General features: G+C 31.3%; 2 protein-coding genes across 2 annotated transcripts in view; one reads left to right on the forward strand and one right to left on the reverse strand.

The window, feature by feature from the left end:
* The first annotated feature begins 969 nt into the window (after positions 1-969).
* On the forward strand, positions 970-8,603 carry SIFa (neuropeptide SIFamide). The gene is made up of 3 exons (XM_085942886.1): positions 970-1,038; positions 4,769-4,934; positions 8,388-8,603. Exons 2-3 carry the CDS (start codon positions 4,784-4,786, stop codon positions 8,477-8,479), a joined length of 243 nt encoding a protein of 80 aa, XP_085799012.1. The 5' UTR covers positions 970-1,038; positions 4,769-4,783; the 3' UTR covers positions 8,480-8,603.
* Positions 8,604-9,076: 473 nt separating this feature from the next.
* Positions 9,077-26,369, reverse strand: part of LOC147074817 (putative chitinase 2) — a 57,001-nt gene continuing 39,708 nt past the window's right edge. The window contains exons 8-9 of the mRNA XM_085942882.1: positions 26,155-26,330; positions 9,077-10,282 (exon numbers count right to left, since the gene is read on the reverse strand). Coding sequence (XP_085799008.1) covers positions 9,942-10,282; positions 26,155-26,330 — 517 coding nt within the window. The 3' untranslated portion in view covers positions 9,077-9,941. The remainder of the gene's footprint in view (positions 10,283-26,154; positions 26,331-26,369) is intronic.

Genomic DNA, 26,369 nt, shown 5'->3' on the forward strand with positions numbered 1-26,369 from the left:
GACCCTGCGATTATCTGTATTAATGGCACCCAACTTGAGTAAGTCAGCAGCTACGTCTATCTCGGACAGCAGGTGTCCATAGACGGAAGCATGCACGATGAAATTGCTCGAAGAATAAAGCTGGGATGGAGTGCTTTCGGACGTCTGAATAGTATCTTCAAGAATGACCTACCATTGTGTCTTAAGCGTAGGGTGTTCAACCAATGTGTGATACCCGTGCTCACGTATGGCTGCGTGACGTAGACCCTCAACACGAGAGATGTCCAAAGGCTAAGAGTCGCACAGCGAGGCATGGAAAGGTGTATGCTGGGCATCACGCGAAAGTACCTTAAGAGAAACTGACATATTATATTGCAAATATATTTTGAAACAAATTTTGAAAATAGCCGATATACTGGATTATTTGTTAGGTTAGTTTAGGTTGTCATTTTTGAATTCATGAATTTTGCCAAAATCAGCTATGAAAATTGAATCAATGTTCATATTATATCTAATAAAATTGGAGACCGTATAATATACGCCCATCTCTTTCCGATAGAAAGCTCACGGCGAACTGTGCCACGGTTAAATGTTTTACGTACAATTTACATGTAACCAAAAATGTTGTGGTGTTGCAATAAATACGAGTATTATTAGAATGTGTATTTTAGATTGATGTTATATACTTATATAATTATGTGACTATGTTATATTATAATATACATACTTGAATATTCAAGTTATAACAAGACTTTAGTTTGAAGCTCTCAACACTTACCAACAATCCAAAATAACTTCCACTCTTAGCGAATTATGTCAAATAAATTAATAACTTTTACCGAAAAGCAAAGTTGTTCTCGAGTATGTGGGGAGGGTGACACGGGGTGGGCGCGATGAAACATGACAGGGGGAGGACATTTTGAAAAAGCCTCCCCACAATATCGGCCTATAAATACGTCGTTTTTCCACGTTTCATGCATCAGTCACATCCTGGTCTTCACTAGCACAACAAGATAAGTCTTACAGGACTTTACCATACACCCGAGACTTCGAAAAATAGTAAGTAGTGCATTATAATATATTTGTACTGAGCCAAATGTATTAAACGGGCACATAATGATATATTCAATTATATTCTACTCTGCATATTGGTTTATTAATCAAACAAGACTACCAATTTCGATTATTTTTATTTTAAAGAAATAACAACAGAATTATTGATACACTAGAAAATAAATGAAACATTTACACAGAGATAACTTCACTTGTGTAAGCGCTCTGTATTAAAAGTTTTAAGTCACGAAAATGACAACTTTAAAGTCGTTTTGCACATAAAAACCTTTAATTAATATCATATATTTTTAATTATGTTAATTAGTAAGTATCTAATTGTGTTTTTTTTTATTTACTTACATAATTTCTTACGATTTTAATTTTCGTATAGTCTACCTGAGTTGTAATTTACTAATTTATTATTATGACTCTATTTAAAAACAACAGCTGTTTTTGTATTGACTAGCATTATATTATATTTGTAGGCAACATAAAACATTACTTATAAATCTCATACTTTAATTTAGCTTTGAATGAAACGACAATGCATTGATTTAGGATTTGCAATCCAATCACCTGTCCGATTTCTTGACACTTACGATTGATCCCGAGTTTTGGAATTAGGTTTTTATCCATGTAACGTCATTTAATTAACACAATTAATATGTAAAACTTAACATATATCTAGTTTCTAAGTGAATCAATATCTAAGTCTATGAAAATTGCACTGATTTCAAATACCTACGTATATAATTAGTTTTCCTATGTAATGTTAACTATTATTTGTACAAGTTATCTACTCTGAGATGCTTTGATATGCTGAGGATTGAATGAATATAAGTGTAGTGGTGATCGGGTTTAAATCGACTTTAAATCTAAATATACGATTAAAGAATTCTACTATTAATTCTATTGTTTTCACCATTCTGTAAACGAGGTTTTGTTTTAAAATGATTATTACAATTAATTCAACGATAAAATTTTGATGTCTCTTTACGATTATTAATGTGTTGGTGGTTGAAGTAAATAAGTCAAACCAAAACATGCAAATTATACATAGTTGCAATGAATTTTCATACATCATGTCGATGGGAGTCAGTATAATGCTGAAAATAAATAATGTTTATTTCATCTTTGCTATAAAGCAATTACATGCTTGAATCCTGTTTCATGATGATCAGGTGATGGTAAAATTGCGCCAAATTAATTTTTAATTAAATACCTATGTCATGTAGAACTCAATTATATTATTTTTATTATATACGTTTATTTTACGTGGGTACAGTGACGTTCATAGACAAATTGGCGATGCACACTTATAATGCAGTCCCCATTCATTTTTAGTCTCAAATTGTATGCAAAATTCTCTTAAAGTGACAATAATTTTAATCTGACAATATATTAATACTACCGACCGAAGGTACTTGATGGAATTTGAATTTAAATTCTAATGGATTTAAGTTATGTACAATTCCATTTGAGTCATTTCTTGCGACCCGGGTTTCGCCTTCCGGCGTCTTCAGGCACTGTGTACACTCACTGACAGTGTGTATTTGCCTTTTGGTGAGTGTACACAGTGCCTGAAGATGCCGAAAGGCGAAACCCAGGTCGCAAAAAACGACTCAAATAGAATAGTACAAAACTTAAATCCATTAGCAACAATATACCTAAATATTAAAAAAAAAATACGTAATTACATTATTTATCATCTACTGAGGATTATAATATTTCTAAGAAACTTCCTCTCAAACAGCAGTGGTTTTAGGTACGTAGGTACAGGTCTGTGACACTGACACATCTGTAGGCCCCCTTATGATTTATTTAAATGAAGATGTCGGTATTTTCTAACGAAGTGATAGCATCGTCCGCTGCATGTAAAATGGCCACCGCTTTCAAACGTTGTAATAATCGTATTCGTTCCTTAATTTGCCGCTAAGAAACGCATGTACTGTCTAACCCAGAGGGGGGCAAACTTTTTGGATGGAGGGCCAAATTCAAAAATTCAAAATGAGCGGCGGGCCGCAAGTCAAATACCATTTTTAGATATACACTATTTATTATCACGAAAACTAAACATTACAAAAAATTAATGAGAAGAATGAAACTGTTGTACATTTTTTTTAAATCCAGGTGTTAATTTTGTAGTTGATATTCTCAAAACTACTTCTAAATGGGCATCGGAGATATTTGATCGTAAAGAATTTTTATTGAGGTTCATGATCGAAAATGCTTGTTCACATAATATATAGATTGATCCAAAAATAATGAACATTTTTTTTTCATAATCTTTAAGTTGGTCGAATTTGTCTGAATTAAGGGCATTGTAAAATTTGGAGATTTCTTCACGACGATGCAATTCTCTTAAATCAGTGTCACACTGCAGATCAATAATCTTAAGGCTCTGTCGGTACACTATCAATATCTATTGAAAATGGATCGCGTACTATTGCTAAACTTGTCTCAATTTTTCGGAAGTCACCAAATCTTTGTGAAAAATCGTCATTCAGAGCTTTAATAATTTTACCGCATTCTTCAAATTTATATTCTGGTATATTCAGCAACTTCAACGTTGGAAAGTGGTCCACGTTGTTATTTGATATTTGTCGAAGGAATAACTTGAGTTTTAATTGTAATCCATTCAAACTTTTTACCATACCATGGGCATATATTTTTTTCCTTGCAACGCGGAGCTAAAAGTATTTAAATGTATCACGATGTTCAACGTAGAATATAGAGGTTACATAGTGTGAGACGAGACGCAAGGAAGACGTACCTACTGAGATAATACATTTACGAAACAACAAATTCTTCAAATTTTAATCTATTGTCAATATTTTTTTAAAAAATATATAAAAAAGTTATTCGTAATCAGAAGTACAATTAATGATGGCGGGCCGCAAAAAAATACCCGGCGGGCCACATGCGGCCCGCGGGCCGCAGTTTGCCCCCCGCTGGTCTAACCCATGCGGGACGTTTTGGTATAAACGGCAAAGAATTCTGCTCTTATTTTTCCAAAACTGACTATTTTTATTTCTAAACAAAACTGATTATTAATAAACCATTTCTTTATTCAAATGAATAATTCACAAGATTTTGAAAATGTAACATTCCATGTATTGAACATATCTACATATTATGTATTATTATGGATATATATTATGGATTATGTATGTTCAATATATGAAATGTTACATTTTCAAAATCTTGTGAATTATTCATTTGAATAAAAGAAATGGTTTATTATGAATTGTTGGCAAGTTCAAGTAGACGTTATAACTAAAAATATTTATCGAGAGCCGGGTGTCGGTTAGTAATTAAGGTAATTAATATTCATTGATTTAATACACAAAAATCGATAGTCAATAATAACGGAATTTAATAAGCATTTCATGTATGACCTACTAGTTTAAATTGTAGTCATTAGATAGGAGACTCATAGTATAATTGGTTAATGCACGGATTGGCGCGATACCAATGGTTATACGGGTTCCGTTGAGTTTCGTATTTTTTTTTCAAATATATTTTTTTCTAGTGAGGTGTTTTCAAGTTATGTATGTTCAAAACTGATTATATTTTCTATAGCACAAGAAACGTACGATTAACTCCATTGTGTACCAATTCTATGGACACGTGATTTTTTTCTAATTTTCTTCGTATCTACAGAATCTGGAATCATAAAATACACGCCCCAATTAATTTATCAATAAAATTATATTGTCATTTTGTTTTGTTGCAGGCAATACACACAAATATGGTCAACGGAAGTAGAACAATGTTGAAGGTGACAGTCTGCGTCATCCTAGCCTGCATCATGCTGCTCAGCTTGGCCGCCGAGGGAGAGGCAACCTACAGGAAGCCCCCTTTCAACGGATCCATCTTCGGAAAGCGGGGAAATCCTTCAGGTGACATATTAAAATTGAGCTTTTTAGAACGTTCATTCAAACTCGAGAAATCAACACCGAGTTTGCTGTCATCTATTGATGCAGCTTGCGTCGGCCTATGGCGTCGTGGGTCCCAGGTTCGAATCCTGGGTCTGGCAAGTATATATTATGTTGTTTTTCAATTTGTGTATGAATCAGAGTATCTACCTAATAGGTTGAGCAAGTGGCTGACATCCATTCCTCGTAAAAACAAAATCTGTTAATACAAACCTCCACTCTTATTGGGAGCGGACATGGTCGGAAAAAATTTGATTAAAAAATAGTACAAACCAAAGATTTTGAAGAGTTCGAATCTAAAAGTATTGAAGATGGCAAACAATGACTTCCAGCGCATCTATTCTATACACAATACTGCTTTCGGCCTTTACGGCAGCTAACTAGAGTACGAAAGTATCAAAATATTAACACGTATTGTTACAATTACAATAAGTTAACATTCTCAACTGTCAAAACTGTCTATCTCACTGTAAAATTTATCACAGCCAAGAGAGGTGCTGTTAAAACATAGCACTTATTGTAACAATTACAACTAACTTATTGTAATTATTACAATAAGTGCTAATACTTGGATACTTTCCTGCCCTAGATACCGGACGAACCTGCCTTGTGTATAGAATAGATGCGCTGGGATGACAAAGTTTCATAATGTAAATCCTAATAAATTTAATATTAACTTTTTTGCATTCAAAAGTTTACATCAAACTGAAACATTCTTGAACAATGTATAGACGGAAATCAAAGAAGTTACACCTAGACAAAGATTCAAAATTTTTGCCACATAAGTACCTACCATTGGTTTAAATACATATTTTTCCAATCGATGTTCGTTTAGTACCAAAAATAAAACTAGTTTTAAAAAACATAATTTATATTGGGACAAAGATAATATGTGAACGTTAAAAGTTACTATGCTATGATACATTTTTGGTCATTGAATGCGACGAGAGTTTTTCATTTCTCTACTTTTTTTGATTCTCTAGAATCGAGAATTCAAGAATATTTTGTTTTTCTATAGCTCGAGATGATTGGTTTACTCATTTATCGGCAAGTTTTTCCATTTTTGTAGCACATCTTGCGCAAAATTGTTTTCAACAGTAAATAACTATCTAATTCCTTTGAAATCATGTTATTCCTTGTAATAATTTCGATAATTTATCGAAAAAAGGAATCTCGAAATCTCTTACATTGTATTTTTTTTTAAATCTCCATCACAACCTCTAAATGCGACTATGATCTCAGTCTACAAGATTTTCTGATAAACTCGTCGTAAATACGTCATCGTCATAGACGAGGGCATTTACTTTGATCATTGCATCAGTGTTGGCTAAATAATATGTTATATTATAAAGTTGTTGCTTCATTGATAAATTCAGAATGACATAAATGCCACAAATTCATATTTAATATTTTCACGTTAAAAACGGTTACAGATGCTTTGGATTAGAACATTTTTAGATGTGTAACCATTGTCTTAGTAATGTACATATTATTTGATTAATTAAATTAAACACAGTTTCATATATTAATAATTATTCCACATTTTTAATTAAATTTTGGACCGGTTTCGTCGTCCTTAAAGGGACATTATCAACTAAATAAAAATCTTGAAACAGGCATTTATCAAAGAAATCATAAAGGTGACCAAAATACCTACCAATGCATCGCAACGAATTAATACATATAATAAATAATTAATCAAATATAATACAATGCAGTTCCACCATGAATTGACAGTTAACACTATAAAAGAAATTAATGTGCATAATATTATCGTGTGATATAATAATTTTGTAGTTGTATAAATTAGTGGCTTTATTGAAAATGTTAGTGTTTTCTAAAATAGACACAACTTCGTCATTTAATTCGTTGGAATAGTTTCAGCATTTATACTGATCAGTGTTTTTATTTTAATAATTTATAAACTGTTGAAGTTCAATATAAATGACATATTATGTATTGTAGAAAGGACGTAGGAACCGACGCATTTAAATTTAATATACCTTATTCTTCGGGAACTTGTGCTTAGCTTAGAATTCGTTAAAATTAGTAACCCCGCTGGTTACAACCCTTGTCTCTCAATAATGATAAGTTACGAGTGGGAATAAAAAGGACTACATAATGAATACAACATTTTATAGTATGAACGTATTACATATAAATTTTCATGTACACAGTGATCGGACATTTTAATTGAGAATTGATTTAAGTGTGTTTATAATTAAATTTAAACTATTTTAAAATCAAATTCACGTGTATATATAATAGACAATTATAAGAATGTAGATTTTTTTATATTCTTGACACGTGTTTAAGTTTATCCTATATTCTTCCACACTTAAGATCGGTTGCCTGTTACTCCACACCCGTTATGTATTTCAGTTCTGAGGTCCCTGGCTTGACTGGATATAATAAACAATAATGGAATATGTACATATTATTATAATATAATATTTTCTTCCACGTTTTTGTGCACGACGCTGTGAATTTTTGACATGGTATTAATATAAAATAATATGACCACTGACAACCCCATACTTTGTATTCGCTAAAATGACACATTTCAATCGCAGAATATTATTTTACTTAGAAGGTTGGACTGGACGGCTTCAATCTCTTTGTTTTATTCCATATTATGTAATATGATATGATTGGGAAATTATATAGAATCTAGATTGATATTACCAGTGATGGCTCTTCTACTTTCTATGTGGTGGGGTTTAGCCATTAATTATTAAATATACATACCTACCGACTCATAATATGATTTTATAAATGAGGAAATAATAATTATTATAGACTAACCATTACCAGTTTGAACAACGACATACAGCGAGCATTTTTACTCACCTAGGGGTTATTTTATTCACTCCCCAGTATGCGTATACTAACGCTAATGCATTCACATACTTTGTAGAACGAGATTTGCAGGTACCGCGGCTAAGTGACGCCGATCTGCGTAAAATAGACGTCATAGATTTTTGAATTTGTACATATGTGTCACCGTGAAATAGGGCGTAGGTATTTAATTTAATTAATTACTTTAATACCTCGCAATCATCATTATGTTATTACATAATTTACAATCATCGCTTTATTTATTTGTATAATAATAATAATAAATATCTCTATAAAATTGGGACGGGTTTAGTTGGATAAAATAAATGAAATAGTTCATTTAAACATATAATTAAATAGGTATATTATGACAATGATAAAAATATCGGACGTGCATTTTTGACATGAAAACGATGTGGGGATGGTCCCTACGAACCCTTAAGGTAGAGCCGCCCCTGGATATTATATTACATACAAAAACCAGTATTGTTATTTTGCGGCGACCATATTAGTTAATAATAGGTAGATATCTATATTATCGACATAATATCATGTGACAGTTTGCTCATTTTCTTCCAGAATACGATTCGGCCGGAAAGGCGCTGTCGGCCATGTGTGAAATTGCGAACGAGGCCTGCCAGTCGTGGTTCCCGAACGTGGAAAACAAATAAAAATCATCGCACATTCGCAAACCCGTCGCCATTTTATAAATTACACAATGACATGATCAAAATAATATAGGCTTAGATGTTGTTATTCTTACAAATAGATAATAATATTTTAGTCAGCGGTTAATTTTTAGAAATTCTTTATTTGAATTTCAGTCATCATGAACTCATTTAATTATTATCTATTGATTGCTATATCTATTAAAATAATATTATTATCTATGAACCATGGGTTCTTATTTTAAAATTTGTAATATACCAAACTATTATTGCCGCTCCGGAAGTAGATATTATTTTATTGTCAAAAGAAAGTAACCTCTGACAGTTGTTATTAATAATTTCTTTATCAAAATTATTATACCTACTCTTTATTGTAATATTGTAATATTTTTGTTTATCGCATGTGGCTATGTATCAAAAAAAATCACTACTTGAGTGGCAATACTATTTTTTAAACACAATGTAATTATTTAAATATTCAAAATGGCGGCTATCGAAAACAAAATACTATGGCTTGTCCAGGATCAACGATTTTGATAATATAAATATTATGGCTGATAAGACAATATCATTGGTGTTGATTGAAATAAAAAAAATCTAAAAATTGATATCTTGTAGTTTTTATTGGATTCATTTATATGAGATTTTCAATACCTAACCTAACCAAACCTATCTAGATACATACAGCTTATTGTTTAACAGAACTAATCTTTATCCTAAATATTCTATAATTCTTTGTATTCTATCTCTCATTGGATAAATCCTTTTTTATACAATTCTGTACTTATCAACCGCTAACGTGATAAAGTGATAAATATTATCAAACTTAGGGTAGGTTTGTATCAAAGTATTAGCACTTATTGTAACAATAATTACAATACGTTGGTTGTAATTGTTGCAATTAGTGCTACATTTTAACAAAGCCTCTCTTGCTGCTGTTAAAATATAGGACTTATTGCAACAATTGCAACCAACTTATTGTAATTGTTACAATAAGTGCTTGATACAAACCTACCACAAGTTTGATAATATCTATCACTTTATCACTTTAGCGGTCGATAGGTATAAAATAGACCCACGATTATTTATATTTTAAATGACAACAATATGTAGTGGATAATAAATAATAAACAACAAATAAGTTTTAAATAATTTATTGTAAAAAACATAAGTACAATATGTCATGGTAAAATTCAGTTTTGTCGGTTCTATCGTCAAATTTTATTACATTTAGGATTTTTACAGAATAACATAAAAGAGTAAAATTAGTGGTACGAACTATATTTATCTTCTGTAGGTATTGTGGTGTTTCATAATATTTATTTATTGCAATGTCTAATAATTAAAATCTTTTGCTAATTTTATATAATTTCGGTAAAATATTCCCCCTTAAATTTAGTACAAAATATCAAACAAAACTAATTAAAAATTTCGTGAGCATTTAAAATTAATTTCCTAACCAATATCACAATTTAAAGACACTTAAAATTATTACAGCAATCGTAGAAAGTTTGACGGTAAAGTCGAAATTTCTCCCTGCGGAGTTCGCATTCTTGAACAGTTTTCTGTTGTCTATGATTTCGTTTTCGCTCTCCTTTTCTTTGATCCTCTTCTCCAGTTGTTTCTTTATCATGATTTCCTGCTTCGCGAGGACCACAGCTTCGTTTAGCGTCCTCATCAAAGGGAAGTTTGGTTTTGACCTGTGCGGTAACATCAGCGTCAGTTCACCGTTTTCTATCTTGTACATGCCGTCAGATGACCTGCGGCCGACATCTTGTGTTGCGTTCTGATTGTCGCCATTTCTGTCTAGAAATTTAAAATTAGAACATCATTAACATCAATTTCCGATTTCATTGTACCAACCTATACGATTGTTTTATTAATTAATACATAATATGTCAACATTTAGAGCATGAAACCTGTTGTTTAACTTTTAACGGAACCAAAAATTCACATTATAATGCAAAACTACAGTGCTCGAAATGGAAAAGTTTACGAACCGGACCATCCGGGCCGGAGCGCAACGGAGCGCCGTCCCTGCTCGTGAAATCGCTAAAATTATCGCTCCGTCTCGTGGAAAAAATAATTTGACCGTCTGAGCTTGATAGGCCATTATAATAGAAGATCTACCATACCTGTTTTTATGATAAATACACGTAAAATTTGATAACTATGTAAATATCTTCAGAAAACTATCGAGTGGTCCGGTTCGTAAACTTTTCCATTTCGAGCACTGTAGTTTTGCATTATAATGTGAATTTTTGGTTCCGTTAAAAGTTAAACAACAGGTTTCATGCTCTAAATGTTGACATGGTTACATGAAATTTGTACGTATGCAGTTCTTCGTGGAACACTTATTCGTGTGCCGCAGTACGTGAAACATGAGTTCGTGCAACATTTAATCAAATGACGAGTTCTTCGTTGAACATTTCACCGTGGAATACATTTCACCGTGGAATACGTATTCTACAACATGTGGCGCTAGTTTGCTCTTCCAATTAGATTCAATACGAATTTTATGAGATGTCTTTATTGGTTTTAAATAATTTAATGTTGAAACTACATAAATAATATACCTATACGATGTGATTGTATTTATAATCTACTTACCTACCTATTTTCTAATGTGTGTTTCTTGTATTACGATGGTTTTATTACGTATTTTTAAGTGTTTTATTTAGACATTAATATTGCAACTTACAGAAATAGCAATATTTTGTTGTTTTGGTGTGGACAATGGACTAGTTGATTTGAAACCTTTTGTAAGTATGCATTATTGAAAATAAAAAGATGGCAATACCTACCTTTTTTAATTTAAAAAATAAATGTATATAGGTACATAGGTATATGTAAATGCTGTTGTTTAATTCATTTAGGATATTATTGATTTTTATAGATAAGTACGTAGTACCTACTTTACTTTTAAATAGATGTGCCCGAGTTGGGGGAGCGGTCGTTTATGAAGAGTGGGTTAGTTCTTCCCGCGGATATACAAAAATACACGTTGTTTTTTAAATGTGTCTATTGTGGCTTATTGCGTTTTATTTTAATTAACTACCAAATATGTTGAAAATTTATTATAGTATTATAGAAAATGTGTGTTCTTATTATTATTTAAAATAATATTATGGACAATGTTGATTTGAAACTTTTTGTAAATGGATATTATTGAAAATACGAACGTGTTAATAGCTGCATACTTTAATTTAAAAATAAATATACCTACTTATATAGATGACTGCATTTATTGAATTCATTTTGGATATGATTGATCTTTGCAACTTTAAACATAGGTACTACTACGTAGGTACTTTAACTTTTGCATATCCTGATAATACAGACATGGTATCCGACTTGGCAGAGCGGTTCCATATAGAAAGTGGGTTCAATCCTGTGACTTAATAAAAAATACATGTTGTTTTTTAAATGTGTGTTAATCCAACGAGAGACCAAGATTGGCTAACAAGTAACAACCGTTATTCGTAAAAAGTCTGTTAATATAATCTCCATTCTATGGAGCCAATTTATGTTCCGGATTGCAGAAAAAATATTAATTACCTATTCTACACTCGTATAATACACTCCGTTTCATTATAGGTTATTTTTGTTATAGTAAGGTAGGTAAGTAATAATGTTGACTTTTTATTAATACTTATTAATTTTTAGATTTGATCAGAACTCCGGATATTAGGTATGTTACAGTGGCCAAATGTTTTTTGTGCACTAGAAGCACGTGAAAGTTAAAGGACCTACCTACACAATAAACTGCAAAATACAACGGATTTGTAATTGATTTATTTCAAGATTTTTTAATTATATTTAGGATATGTTGATAGGTACGCGTACTTTTTATACATATATGTATAAATATAAAAACCTTTTTATTTCTTACAAACAAAAAAAGTAAATGACAGTGAATTGACTATATCTAATGTATAACCTATGATTATATCTATGATTGTATTATCTACTTATTATCTAGTTTATATAATATTAATAAAGTATTATTATTTTTATATTTTTTGTATAATACATATTATATAAGTATATTAAGATAATTAAGTACTTACTTTATATATTATAAAGATCAATAATATCCTAAATGAATTAAATATATATATACCTAGGTAAAAACATTTATTTTTTAAATAAATTAGGTATTGCCATCTTTGTATTTTCAATAATACCTACTTACAATAAGTTTTAATTCAATTAGTCCACTCAGATTATAATAATCTAATTAAAACATTTGAAACCATTGTGTGTTAATACAGCGTAAAGACCCAATGGGTTTGGCGAATGGCTAACAAGTGACAACATTCTTCGTAAAAAGTTTATTTGGTACTGTTCGGTTATACGGAATACAGCGGAAAACGCATTTTGAAAATAGGCGATAAACTGGATTATTTGTTAGTTTGGGTTAGTTTAGGTTAGGTTTGGTTAAGTTAACCTAACAAATAATCCAGTTTATCGGCTATTTTCAAAATGCGTTTTCCGCTGTATTCCGTATAACCGAACAGTGCCGTTTATTTATTAATATAATTTCTATTCAATGCAGCTCAATGTATTGCGCTTTGGAGCAAAAATGTTAATTATTTAGCCAGGTACATACTGTATTCTGTTTACTAAGTATTCACACATACATGATTTATAAATAATATGTAATGTTTAATACGCTTACGTTATAGGTTACTTTTGTTACAGTTGCATAATAGTGCATTTTAAATATCTATAGGTCATACCACAGAACTGATTATTAAGATAGAAATGCTAAAGCCAGTCACCATCGACCCAGAATTTGAAGCCAGCAACGCAAGAAATACTAAGCCCGTTTAGTGTCTTCGAATATTGCCAATATTGAATGCGCGTTTCATTTATGTTAGAAACTTTAATGCATATTATGATATTGTTGTTTTAATTTAATAAAACGCATTTTTTGTAGTAGTTATTCCACTTTTAATTAGGACCTGTTTCGTCCGCCTCAGAGGGACATTTTCAACTGAGTACATTTTTTTAAAACAATATTTATCAAACAAATTCCAAAGCGACAGAAATAATATAACAAAAATGCAGTTCCACCATGAATTGACAGTTAACAAATTAAAACATATTATGATACTTACGTAATGTAAATAACATATTCTTTATCACGTGGTAAATAGCTATAAGAACATTGTAGTCAATTTCAAGAATGTATGTTTTGAAACACACGTTGGTTCCGTAGCCATGACAATCTTTATCTATCTACACTTCTGATGCCTTCTTAATTTCCTGCATTATGATGGAGTACACAAGTTAAGTTATTATAAAAATAATATAAAATGTACGTTCATAGATAAAACGGAAATAGATTTAAATTAGCATTAGGTATATTTGTAATTTCAGCAGTGCTCGAAATGGAAAATTTCACGAACAGGAACGCTCGACAATTTTCCAAAAATGTGTGATATTAGATATAATAATATCTATAATATAAAAATATCTTTTACTTTTACATAATGTACTTTTTTATCATCATCTTCCCCCAATACGCTATCGACTATAACAATTAGTGGTAACATACAAATATAGAGTCGTTTTAGTTTACGAAATCGTTTTCTAAAAAATACATTAATAATTATACAAATATAAATAACTAAACGTATATGAATCTAATTGGAGTGGGAAACATTATTAAAATACACGAAACAATAGACAAACTAATTACAATTTCCCATTGGTTTCGTTAGTAGTTTGAATAAAAATATGCAACTAAGAGTGGATAGAAATATGAGTGAAGATACTTCGGTTTAAACAAAATACATGCCGCTTTTTTCAAAGCTCTGATTTTTCGTAAATTCGAAATATTTTGATTATGGTAAACTATTTTTTAATCAAATCAAAATCCATCGTATACGAAAAAGCAAGGGCATGGTTTTTAATAAATTAATTAAAAAAGTATGTAATACGCAAGATTTACAAATGTAGCATTATTTATTAAATATGAATCAACCTCAGAAGTGTAGGTACATATTATTAGAAAAAAAATATTTACATCATGTGGACATGTAGGATAATTTATTCTAATAGGTTTCCAATGTTATAGAAATTGTTATATACAGGGAAATTTTTCATATATTTATCTCATTGGATTCTGATTGATTTATTTAAATATTTTTATTTCGTATTGTACCTTAAACAATACAAATTTTTTTAACATGCATACGATGTTCACGAATATGTATCTATATTAATTATGGAATTATTTGATTTAAGTTATTAAATCTATTATAATATTAGTTTAACCATCAAAAACACAGTTCATTCAACCCGAAAAATATCCATATAAAATTAAAACAATAAAAATATATGATAGAAGATAAAAAACACAACTTAAAATTATTAAATTTGGAAAAATAAGGAGTCTAATTTTGTCGCTTCCTCTGATGAAAACGCTTATCATTGGCTGCATACAACTTAATATTGATAAACGACCAATGAACGACCTCGATTGCATTATGAAATACAAAAACTATGAACGCGTCAAACCCATGTAAATTTCGCTAACATAATAATAATGATAAATGGACAATTCGGCCAATTATGGTTGTCTCGATACAAAATTTAAAGTGTCATTACAAAAAACAATTGCCTACCACTGCAGTAAAGATAATATATGTATTGAATATGTTTCATTTAAAAATTTAAAAGTTCCAGTGTGCATTATAACTATTACGTTATTAACTCACTATATTTAGGCATGTAACTTCACCTTAACTGTATTAAAATAATATGTTTGGACTTGCAAAAAAGTAAGTGTCTCGTTTTATAAATTAATAATACAGTAAATCTACATTCCAATGTAAAATAGCTTCCAACATTTCCTTACAATCATAAAAACCTTTTTTTTCAAAATACATTATTGTCCCATACGACAATGCAATAAATCTTACTTACCCCAGTGCATTTCTTTGTATACAATTTTATTGTTTTATCACCATTGACGCAAAAGAGTAATATGTCTATTGGTGCATTCAAGGCCAAATTCGTTGAAAAAAGTATTGTCTTGAAAAAAGGTTATTTCTCAAATACGCTGTCTTACACTTACTCTATCACTATTTCAAAAAAACTTAAGTAAATTATGTACGGGTCATAGAAAATTCAGTGGTTCTAAACCAGTAAAATTATTTTTTAATAAAAAAAATATTTATGTTTTTGTACCTTTGTACATATCAATTCATTTTCGTAAATTTTAAATCTAACCCGGAACGTAATAATATTAAGTATGACGCTTGAGGATTTTACTAGACGACTCGCTGTCCGTCGGATATTTAACGAACCGGTACGCCATTTTCGAGGTTTTAACGAACAGGAACGCCATCCTTAAGAATCCCACGAACAGGAACGGCGCTCCGGGGCGTTCCGCTCCATTCCGAGCGCTGAATTTCAGTTAACTTATCTGTACATATATATTTATATACCTGTCTAAATTGTGAAATAAACATTAGGTACTTACCTAAATAGTATTGTTGTGTTATTGGTATTTAAATTAATGATATACTTAATATTTTCTCATCAATACTAAACTTGATAGTTAATACCATTAATGTGCATTACGTAGGTATTACCATAGACAAATATACTATGTATATGGTTATTACTTATAAATAGCTCCCATTATCAATACATAATACCAATAAACATAGTAACATAATATAATAATATTTATTTACAATATATAATTAAATTTTAAATATTCATGTAAAAATATAATACTTACTTAAAAGTACGTAATAAAACCATTATAATACAAGGGACACAGCAGAAAATAGGTAGATAAGTATATTATAATTACAACCATATCGTACGTAATAATGTTTTTTTTTTAATAATATTAATTTCTAAACGGTCTTTTTTGTCCACACAATAATGAACAAGGGAACTCTCGAGAAAGGGCCAACCCAATAAATTGACCATAATACAAAAAAAATCTACCATCTGGACACATTTGTCTTGAATGAATGTATTGTTTAGTTTAGACTTTAGTCAGTGTCACTTACTAGATTCCACCAAAATAAAACGGATTTGTAATTAGGTAATGCATCATTTCAAAACACTTACTACATTTCGTTATTGGTTTTTTAATTATATTTAGGACATGTTTCCCACAGTAAACTGAATGTATTATTAAATAAATACATAGGTATTATAAAAATTATAATAAACCATTTTTTTTCAACCAATAAGACCCTAGATTTGAGAATGTAACATTATATAATATTGATTGACACACTAGAAATAATCACTTGACACGACACCAGTGGCGCACTCAGGATTTAATATTGGGGGGGGGGGGGGGGCAAGGAGGAAAATGTAAATTAGTCCATAGGATCTATTTCTTCTTCACAGCCTAATTTCTCGTTTATCGGTCTTTTGTCTATTGCGCTCGGTGTACCTACACCATGGTCCTGTTATGTCCCAGTGATGAGTAGCTTAATGGAGTAGGAGATCTGGATTGGCAGGTCCTGTATGGTTTGATGATATTAACCTTCCTTAAGTTTCTTACCAGAATTGGGACACTCTGTGAATCTCCTTGATGTAATTCTTCACAGTTTTCTTGTACGGTTATAGACGGTACGTCTTGAAGGTAGTTTTGTCAGGGGATTTACCTTCTTAGGATGCTTGAGCGGTGGGGCGTTTATAATTGATTATGAACACGATGAAGAATAGGGTTTTACGCGAAGTAAAACATTACTATTTATTTCAGTAATAATTTTAGTACAAAGTGTTTGACAGACATAAGTTACGTACAGGGAGACTAAAGACAACAGGAGTGACATTCCCTGAGGTTTTATACTATTCTCTTTAATGGGTTTTTGACTTGAACAGACTGCACGTGTGCATTATGATATATGCTTTTACATTAACAAGAAATAACATTTATGACATTATTTGACTATGCAGGTGTTCATAAGTGTCTAAACTAATCCAAAAAGGGATGCACATTTGTGTAATTAATATAGATAACAAATTGCTTTACTTCAAATATAAAACATAAGCTCGTAAATAAACTGATAATTACCAGTTAAGTGCTTCTTCTGGTTTGTCTCTAAGCTTGCAAAAAGCGTGAGATTTATTTCATAATGATGTACTTGTTTTAAATCAACATAGTTAGAATAAGGGTGATTGCAGCTGTTTACTCCAAATAGGTGGGAACAGATTTGCATGACTCGTAAATAATATTAATAAATGCCAGTTAAGTGTATTACTTAACTCGTGTCAGTATTTTAAAAGAGGGTGAGAAAGATGCACCTTTTGAGAGATTTCCTTAATAGCACTTTGAAGTGTCATTTGTGTAAAAAGGTACATATATCACTCTATTTATTACTGCAGATGCGCTTTTGGTTAAATGCGTTATTTTAGTTAATTTACTGCTTTTAAATGGTGATTTGAATGCTGTGAGATCACTCTGAATATTTCTTAAGTTTGACACATTCAAGTGGGTGCATAAATGTTTATATTATATTATGTTGTTTACTTTTAAAAGCTTTACGTTTATATGATGCTATAATCAAATAGCATTGTAAATTAAATAGGTTTGATGTATTATTAATGTATATAACAGTCCCCACATCCTGAAACGGGCCCTCAGGCTACGATATTAGATTAAAGGCAGTGTGAAACACTACATTAACGTTCTTCAAATTGTGTTTTAGTTCAAATTAAGGGTACTTATACAGTGAATTATTGGCGATTTTTAATACATCTACTTAAATAATGGAGCTGTCGAGTATCGACACATTATAATCAAAAACTATATTGCACAATTATATAAGTAATTGAAAATGTTCATGACCATGAAGTATACTTTTTTTACTATTAAAGCTAATTTATGATGTGTGTTTATCTCACTTATCTGGTCAACCCGACACGCCGGGCCCCCCACAGCCCGGCCCCCCAGGCTAGAGCTCTGTCAGCCCTCCCCAGCCATGACCGACACTACTCCGGAATTCGGGTGGACATCGAGAATTTTTGACATTTCCATTAGGGATTGTGTTTCTAAAAAAACCTGACATTAGTGTTTCGAAATTTTTGTGTTAAAAATTAAAATCTACGAAATTTTTCTAAAAAGGGTGCTGGAGAATTATTACAAATCATTTTTTGTGTCTTTATTTGTCTAAGCCCAAAGGTATAGTTTATTGGCTTTCAATTTAAATGTTTAAAATCATTCTGATAATTTTCATTTTTGGGGGGTGCCAGGGCCCCTTGCCCCCCCACCCCTGGTTGCGCCACTGCACGACACATTGGGTCTTTACGCTGGATTGATCGATCCCACTTCTTGATAGACGACCACTTTACCAACTCAGCCACCATGGGTGTATTATTAGTTTTACTTATTACTTATAAGTACAATATATAATAAACGGTACTGAAATGATACCAATATCTCAGGATTATAGGTTAACCTATAATATCCATGTGTGAATTGTGGAATAAACACTAACTACTTATTTTTGTGTTTTATTTTAATTAACTACCTAATAAAATGTTTTCCTAATTCCAACCAATAAATAGCTGTTTTTATAGTTACCATTAAGTGCACTTTATAATATTAAGTACTTATAAAAATCATCAATTATTAACACTTACACGATAATATCTATATTACACAAGGAATTATAAATCTGGATCTTGGTAAAATAAGTGCCAATATCAAAATTTGCCAATACTAAGTTAAGTGTTGAAAAGTTCCTAAAAATGTTCAAAAATTGCTTTATTTTTTGGTCTTTTCCAAATTATTTACTTGTATTAAAAACAACATAAAAATCTATCGTGCATATTATTATTTATATTATCAATTAATGACTTTGAAAGGCATTAAAGAATCGTTTGTACTGGAAAAAATGACATATCGACATAACCACTTCTTTTACGAAGGTAAAGAAATATAATATTATTTACTTACAATTTTGAAGAAAATAATGCTATTTTGGTAACGTATAATAATCATGTAAAATTATAACACTTAAACCATCGGAGTATATGGGAAAGACGGAAGAAAATAAGTAGGTAACTAAATTAGAAATAGTTTCATATTGTAATTATATGTATGTAGTTTCAACATTAAATTATTTAAAACCAATAAAGACATCTCATAAAATTCGTATTGAATCTAATTGGAACTGCAAACCAGCGCCACATGTTGTAGAATACGCATTCCACGGTGAAATGTATTCCACGGTGAAATGTTCAACGAAGAACTCGTCATTTGATTAAATGTTGCACGAACTCATGTTTCACGTACTGCGGCACACGAATAAGTGTTCTACGTTGAACTGTTTACGTACAAATTTCCGGATACGCTCCGGCCCATTTCGAGCCCTGGCAAAACATAGTTTGTGGAAAGACAGGCCACATTAATAACTATAAAAATAAATACACCTACGTATAATAAATTAGTCAGAAATTTAGATGAACCACAAAAATCGACAATAAAAAATGCTGCTTTGTTTTAGTGCACCAACATACAAAATATAAATTTTCTTCCTACTAATTTTACCACCATAAAAACGTCGAGTTTAAATTATGAAAGACCTCCTCTCTCGCAGTAAAAAAAAAATACCAATGAGTCGGTTAGGGTCATAACTCACATATTCCAAAAATCGAGTTTTGAGATAATCGCAAAAAACTACCAGATTGCTGTTTTTTTAATTAGAAGAATATTATTGAACTCCCTTGAATGTGAGTCGATTTACATTACATATAATATATATAATACACCTAAGACTGCATACACACAGCACACTATGAGAAATAGAGCTCTCTGTTTGGTAAGGTTAGGTTATTATCCATTGAAAAATGTGAGTTATGACACCAACAGTATTGCCAACAGTCAACTTTGTCAACGATTTTCACATGGTTTAATGTGACTTTTGATAGCCAACTATTTTTCTTTGTATAGATTTACCTTTAGAATCATTTGGTATATTTAACTCAAAAATGCAAAAATTGTAAAATGTGAGTTCAGTCATAACTAGAGTTGGGTTTCGGGAATTTCCCGACGGGAATTCTCGAGAATTTTTCATCCCGAATCTCGAGAATTGAAATTTTTAACATTTCGGGAAATCCTGAATCTCGAGATTGAGATTTTCTCGGGAAATACCGAACTCTAGTCATAACTTATGACTCTAAGTGACTCAAATAGATCTCACCGAACAAGTGTGAACTTGTGACAATCCGAATTTACTTGCAGCTAATTTAATCATTAGCACCAGTAACCCGTTTCCAGTTTCACTTTCATAAACAAAAGCTCAATCTGTATAAAAACAACGTTTTCCTTCAACATCTTTGTTCTATAAGTACTTTCATTGGGTAGTTCCCTAATAAAGTTTGTAGAAATGAATTGAGTAAGTAATGGCCTGGACATTTTATAGTTAGTTTATTACATATAACTGCGGTAACCATCCATCCTTTATTAGATGGGACAGTCTTTTATTATTTGAAAATTGTGTCAATTAGATTTATTTTATTCTGAAAATCCAACAATTAAATCACCTGGCCCACCTGACCTACAATTAATATTATGGTCCTGATAGGAAAATCCCAACACCCACGGTGGCCGCGCAGCCTATCTTTAGGCCTATAACTTTGTGGGTCCCAGGTTCAAATCCTGGGTCTGGCAGGTACACATAATGTTTTTCAATGTGTGTATGAGTAAGAGTATTGAGCTAATAAGTTGAGCAAGTGTCTGATAGAAATTTCTCGTAAAAACATTTTTTTTAATACAAATCTCCACTCTGTGGAGGCCCATATGATCTTATTAGGATCGGACATAGAAAGAAAAAATATGTCCACCATTTCCACCACGAAAATATGGTCACATTATGTCTTCGATGTTTTGACATGTTTTCCTACAATCTAAAATAAATAAAATTATTTAATGTTCTGTGACATATTCGGTACAATATGTTATTGAGAAAATAATACTACGCTCCATTTGTTTTATTTTATCCAACATATAATACGGCCATACAAATGCATAGTATAATATTATATAGTATTAATAAATAGGTCTAAACGCATTTCAATGACAAATATTCGATACAAACTGATAAGTGCAGGCTTATCGTGAGCTGTAAAGAATAATTTAATTAGTCACATACGAGAATTTTTTAAACTAATATTATATAAATTATACCAAAAAATTGGTACACAGTGTAAGTTCCTTCGGTGATAATTGAAATTATACCGCGAAACGCAACTGAATACACGAAATAAAAAAGGCACTAAGTACCAAAAAGTTGAATTTGAGATATGGCGGTTTTAATGAATAGTTCGTTTATTTTTCATAAAAGCACTATTTTATTAAATTCTCAATAGATTTAGCATACAATCTTAATATCATTAGAAGAAAAAAAAATACAATTTATAATTAAACATTCTAAGAAAAACACGTTTGAACAACGACATTTTAGAAAAGCACTACGTCGCAACACTAATTTCTTAAAATAAGCACTAAGTGCCTCGCTCTATGTCGGTAATGAGGCACTAAGTCTCAATGACACACATTGTTATTAACTTCTTATATTTCTAAGAGATAGGAAACCTTTTACGTGTCTGAATAATCAAATAATACTTAACTTAACCATTAATAGTATAATTAACAAATGATGATGACATTTTGTAATGGATTTTCACAATTACTCATAAAAAGAATGACTGTATCTATTAAAATAAAACATATTATTATATTGAAACCTTTGGTGAGTGTACACTGCCTGAAGATGCCGAAAGGCGAAACCCGGGTCGCAAAAAATGACTTAAATGGAATATTACAAAACTGAAATCCATTAGAATTTAAAGAATTATAATATGAATTAAACTGAGAAATGAAATGGCCAATGAAACTATTTTTTACAAGCAATCATCAATGTCCGACAAGGGCAAAGGATACGCAAATTATACAAAAACTCCTTTTTTATTATTTTTAAATACAAACATAAAGATATTATGCCGTCTCTTTCTAAATCTTGATTTAGTTGCAAAACCCAATTTCTATATTGATACTAACAATATCATATTCTTTCATTTTCGTCATATTTTTAAAGGTACTCGTATTAATAATTTTCATTTTATTTTTTATAACTCATGTTCCAATATGCGAGAATTTCTTTTTACATACCTATATTATGTTTTTTTCATGTAAGTATACTTGTTTTATGGCAATAAATTTAATTTTTGTTAATATTTATTTCTTATTCATTTTTCAAATTTGGATTCCATGTTACATTATTGTTTTTTTAATTTCGTAAGATAAAGATTTTCTAAAAAATACCGTTTTTTGACAACCCTACCAAATATTATCACAATATGACATCATCTTCAACTAGTTATTTTCGAAACTTACAATATCCTTATGGCTTATTTTCTAATAATATGTTCTCATATGCAATTCTTGTATATCATAATTTGAAAACGGTTGCCAATCTCTGATAAAATCTTGACGAAAATTATAATATGACTTGAAAATTTAAATTAGCATTTTCCTCATTATTTGGCGGTTTTCTTGCAGATATCACTTTATTAACACATGATACATATCCTTTGCCGGCGTCTTTCAGTTTTTTCTCGCACAATTCATACTCTTTTCACCATTTTTACGACGTTTTATAACATTAGGACAAGACGCTGAAACATCATTCTCAGCCATTTTGATACTAATGTCAGTTGAAACAGAATGGCACTTAGTGCCAATTTTAAAACTAATCGCGCTCCCTCTTACACCCAGAGCCATCTTTAAATATCCATAGAAGTTCTAATATTTTTTTTTGGTACTTAGACATGTATTTAGGATATTGGCGATGGCACATAGAATATTTCTGCATACTCAGTTTTTTTTTCGATTTTCGGGCACTTAGTGCCATTTTTATTTCCTGTATTCAACTAGGAGTATTGTTGCAATGGTAGAGTATATTATGCGTCATAACTTTGCACTCCGGCTCTAGGGTGAAAATGATGTGATATATTTTAAAAATATTTTTTTTATTATTATATAAATATTACTACATACAGTCGAACTCGGTTATTACGATCACGGACATATAGCGAGATCTCGGATGTAATGAAGAAACTTTCGTTGACATTTTAGTTTATGATTTTCTCCATACATTTATTTAGTTTTATAACGAGCTACTTATCGGATATACCGAGAAAAAATATCGTCAAAAACTTTCTTAAAACTCGAGCTTCAATATTGTGACCATGCCTAAAATAAAATTTGATATAAATAAAAAGGATTTCAAGTTATACACATTTATATTTTTTTTAAAATCGATGTTTTTTAAAATATATATAAAAAATATTAAAACGATGAATGAGTCAAAAATCTACTCCACATAAAATCTAAAACTTAATAAACTAAATTTTAATAATAAATATGGCCATAAAATATAATGTAATAATAAGATTTGACCCTGCAACGAATTCACATTTTATTACATTTTTTTACAATTGCCAGTTTATCTTTAAATTTAAAAAAAAATAAAAAATCTTTTTAGTGTTTTCAGATACATATTTATTAATTACTACAGTTGAAATTGTAAATTATCAAAAAAAATCTCAAATTGCAAGCTTCGTATTTTTCCGTTAGGTGCCTCTTTTCGCCTCTGATGCATAAGCATCCCCCTTAATGGTCGATCGTTTAAAAACATTTTGACCCTAAGCAATAAAATCCGACCGTAGACCGGTGCCGCCGGGATCGGATTACGTTTATGATACTAGTTAAGTGTCTAAGTACATAATTGGTGTTTTCGCCGACAACATTGAAAAAGTATCCACGCATATGGTTGAAATTTCATGTAAAAATATCAGTCAGTCAGTAGTTTATGAACGCCATGCTTGTTTCGGGGATTTTTACGATGGTTTTCAGATTTATTTTGTTCTACTTCTATTTTTGTTTGAATTGCGACTTTTTGTGTTATGTGACCGCTCATTTAAAAATACATATTATCTGATATAACGAATAATGCTTATAACGAGTAAATTCAGTCGGTCCCATCTTCTTCGTAATAAACAAGTTCGATTGTATATTAATACAAGTAAATATCATTTGATCTAATTTGATGCGAGGTAATCAGGAAAATAGGCGTATCTGTATAGGAAAGGCTGCAAAAAAAGTGCAAAGTTATAAAACGTATACTCTAAAAGTCTAACACATTGATTCTATGAAAATTATTTATCCAATAACCAGTAGTTGTCACAAGTCGCAGCCACATGCCACATGTTTAGCGGGTGTGCAGGTTGAAAATGGAGGTCGAGTGCACCGATGAACTGTCAGGCTGTCGACACCCTCAAGCATGGACCCACATCCTAAAGCGGGCCCCCCTACATATCGCTAAGTTTAATGGCATGTGTGACGCCCAACACAAGCGTTTTCAAAATTGTGTTGGAGGTAAAAGTAAGGGCCTTCTGTGTATTTTTAGCGTTTTGTTTTGTAGTTTTGATACATCTACTAGAATCATGGACATGTCGAGTATCAACACAAAACAGTCAAAACTTACGCCATAAATAGTGCACATTAAACTTTGTTAGTCGTACGTATTTCTTTTTATTGAACTAAAACTATAATTTACGGATGGTGTTGGTTAGTTTTAAAAAATCAATTAACCACTGCCTAAGCTAAACCAAAATAGTTTTGGTATACTTTGGGCGATACGACGAAATTGTACACACTTTTTCATTCATACAAATATTGTTGGTTCATTTTTTAAATTCATTAAACCTTGCCTAAACCAAACTACACTAGACAAAAAATATTATTCCATTTATAAAATATCCAAAGTTATGTATGATTTAATTGCAAAAGTTTAGATATTTTATAGATAGATGAGTATTTTTTGACTACTATCTATTATGGCTTGGTTTTCGCAGGGTTTACTTGAGTTTTAAAAGCTAACCAACACCACCTGTACATTGTAGTCTTATTTCAATGAAAACAGATACGTATGACCAATGACCATGGCCCCCACATCCTGAAGCGGCCCCCCAGGATAGGATTTTTGGCGGGCCCCCCTACCTATCACTAAAGATAAAGGCAGGGTGACGATCTACAGTAACGTTTTCCAAATGGTGTATGCGATAAAATTAATGTGTGTATTTAGTATGTTTTTGTATATTTTAATACATCCATTTATGGAATAGTCGAGTATTGATAAGTACACAATTAAAAATTGTATCATACAATCACATGATTTAAAATAATAATATCACCGAAGGAAAATAGCGCCGCGACTTTTTTTACTAGTAAAGCAAATTAAACCTGTGATGAGTGTTTATCTCACTTATCTGGTCGACTCGCCTCGCCGGGCCCCTTCTGAGTCCGGGCCCTGTCAGCCCCCCCCCCCTTATGGGGGCCATGCGCATGACTGACAAAGTTAAGCGTGAACTATTTATGGCGGATCTTAACAGCTTACCTCCACCCTTCGCCATTATATGAGATGCAGAAGAGGTTGTGTCTGTGGTAAAACGTACAAAAACCACAAGCGCGACGCTACGAGTCCTTTTATCGGAAATTTTCGGTGTCTGTGTATAAGTGCAAAAGTATGCGCCATTCTTTTCTTTTACTCATAAATTACCTCCTCTGCCCATTAGGCAGTCATCACCATTGAAAAAAATAGGTTTATTTTAGGATTCTGTCTTACCATTGGGGAGTTGTAACTTTTGCACTGTTTCCTTGTAGAACGGACTGGACCTCAGATCGTTGATGCCCTCATAGAAGTCTTGGTAGGCTCCTTCCTCAGGAGGGCAGTCGCCTCTGAAGTCGTCTGTGTCGATACTCCATACCATCACTCCTCGGAGTCCTTTGCTCATGGCAAACCTGTGCAAAGTTATTGTTTATTAGTAGGTAAGTTAATTA

The sequence above is a fragment of the Rhyacophila brunnea genome, unplaced genomic scaffold (assembly GCF_057557595.1).
Source record: "Rhyacophila brunnea isolate RB1 unplaced genomic scaffold, BYU_Rbru_1.0 scaffold_15, whole genome shotgun sequence".
NCBI lineage: Eukaryota > Metazoa > Arthropoda > Insecta > Trichoptera > Rhyacophilidae > Rhyacophila > Rhyacophila brunnea.

What these genes read in the sequence shown, in the direction of transcription:
- SIFa (XM_085942886.1), top strand. Translation starts at nt 4,784, where the DNA reads ATGGTCAACGGAAGTAGAACAATGTTGAAGGTGACAGTCTGCGTCATC. An exon ending in AAAGCGGGGAAATCCTTCAG is followed by an intron (nt 4,935 to 8,387) that starts GTGACATATTAA and finishes ATTTTCTTCCAG; the next exon opens with AATACGATTCGGCCGGAAAG.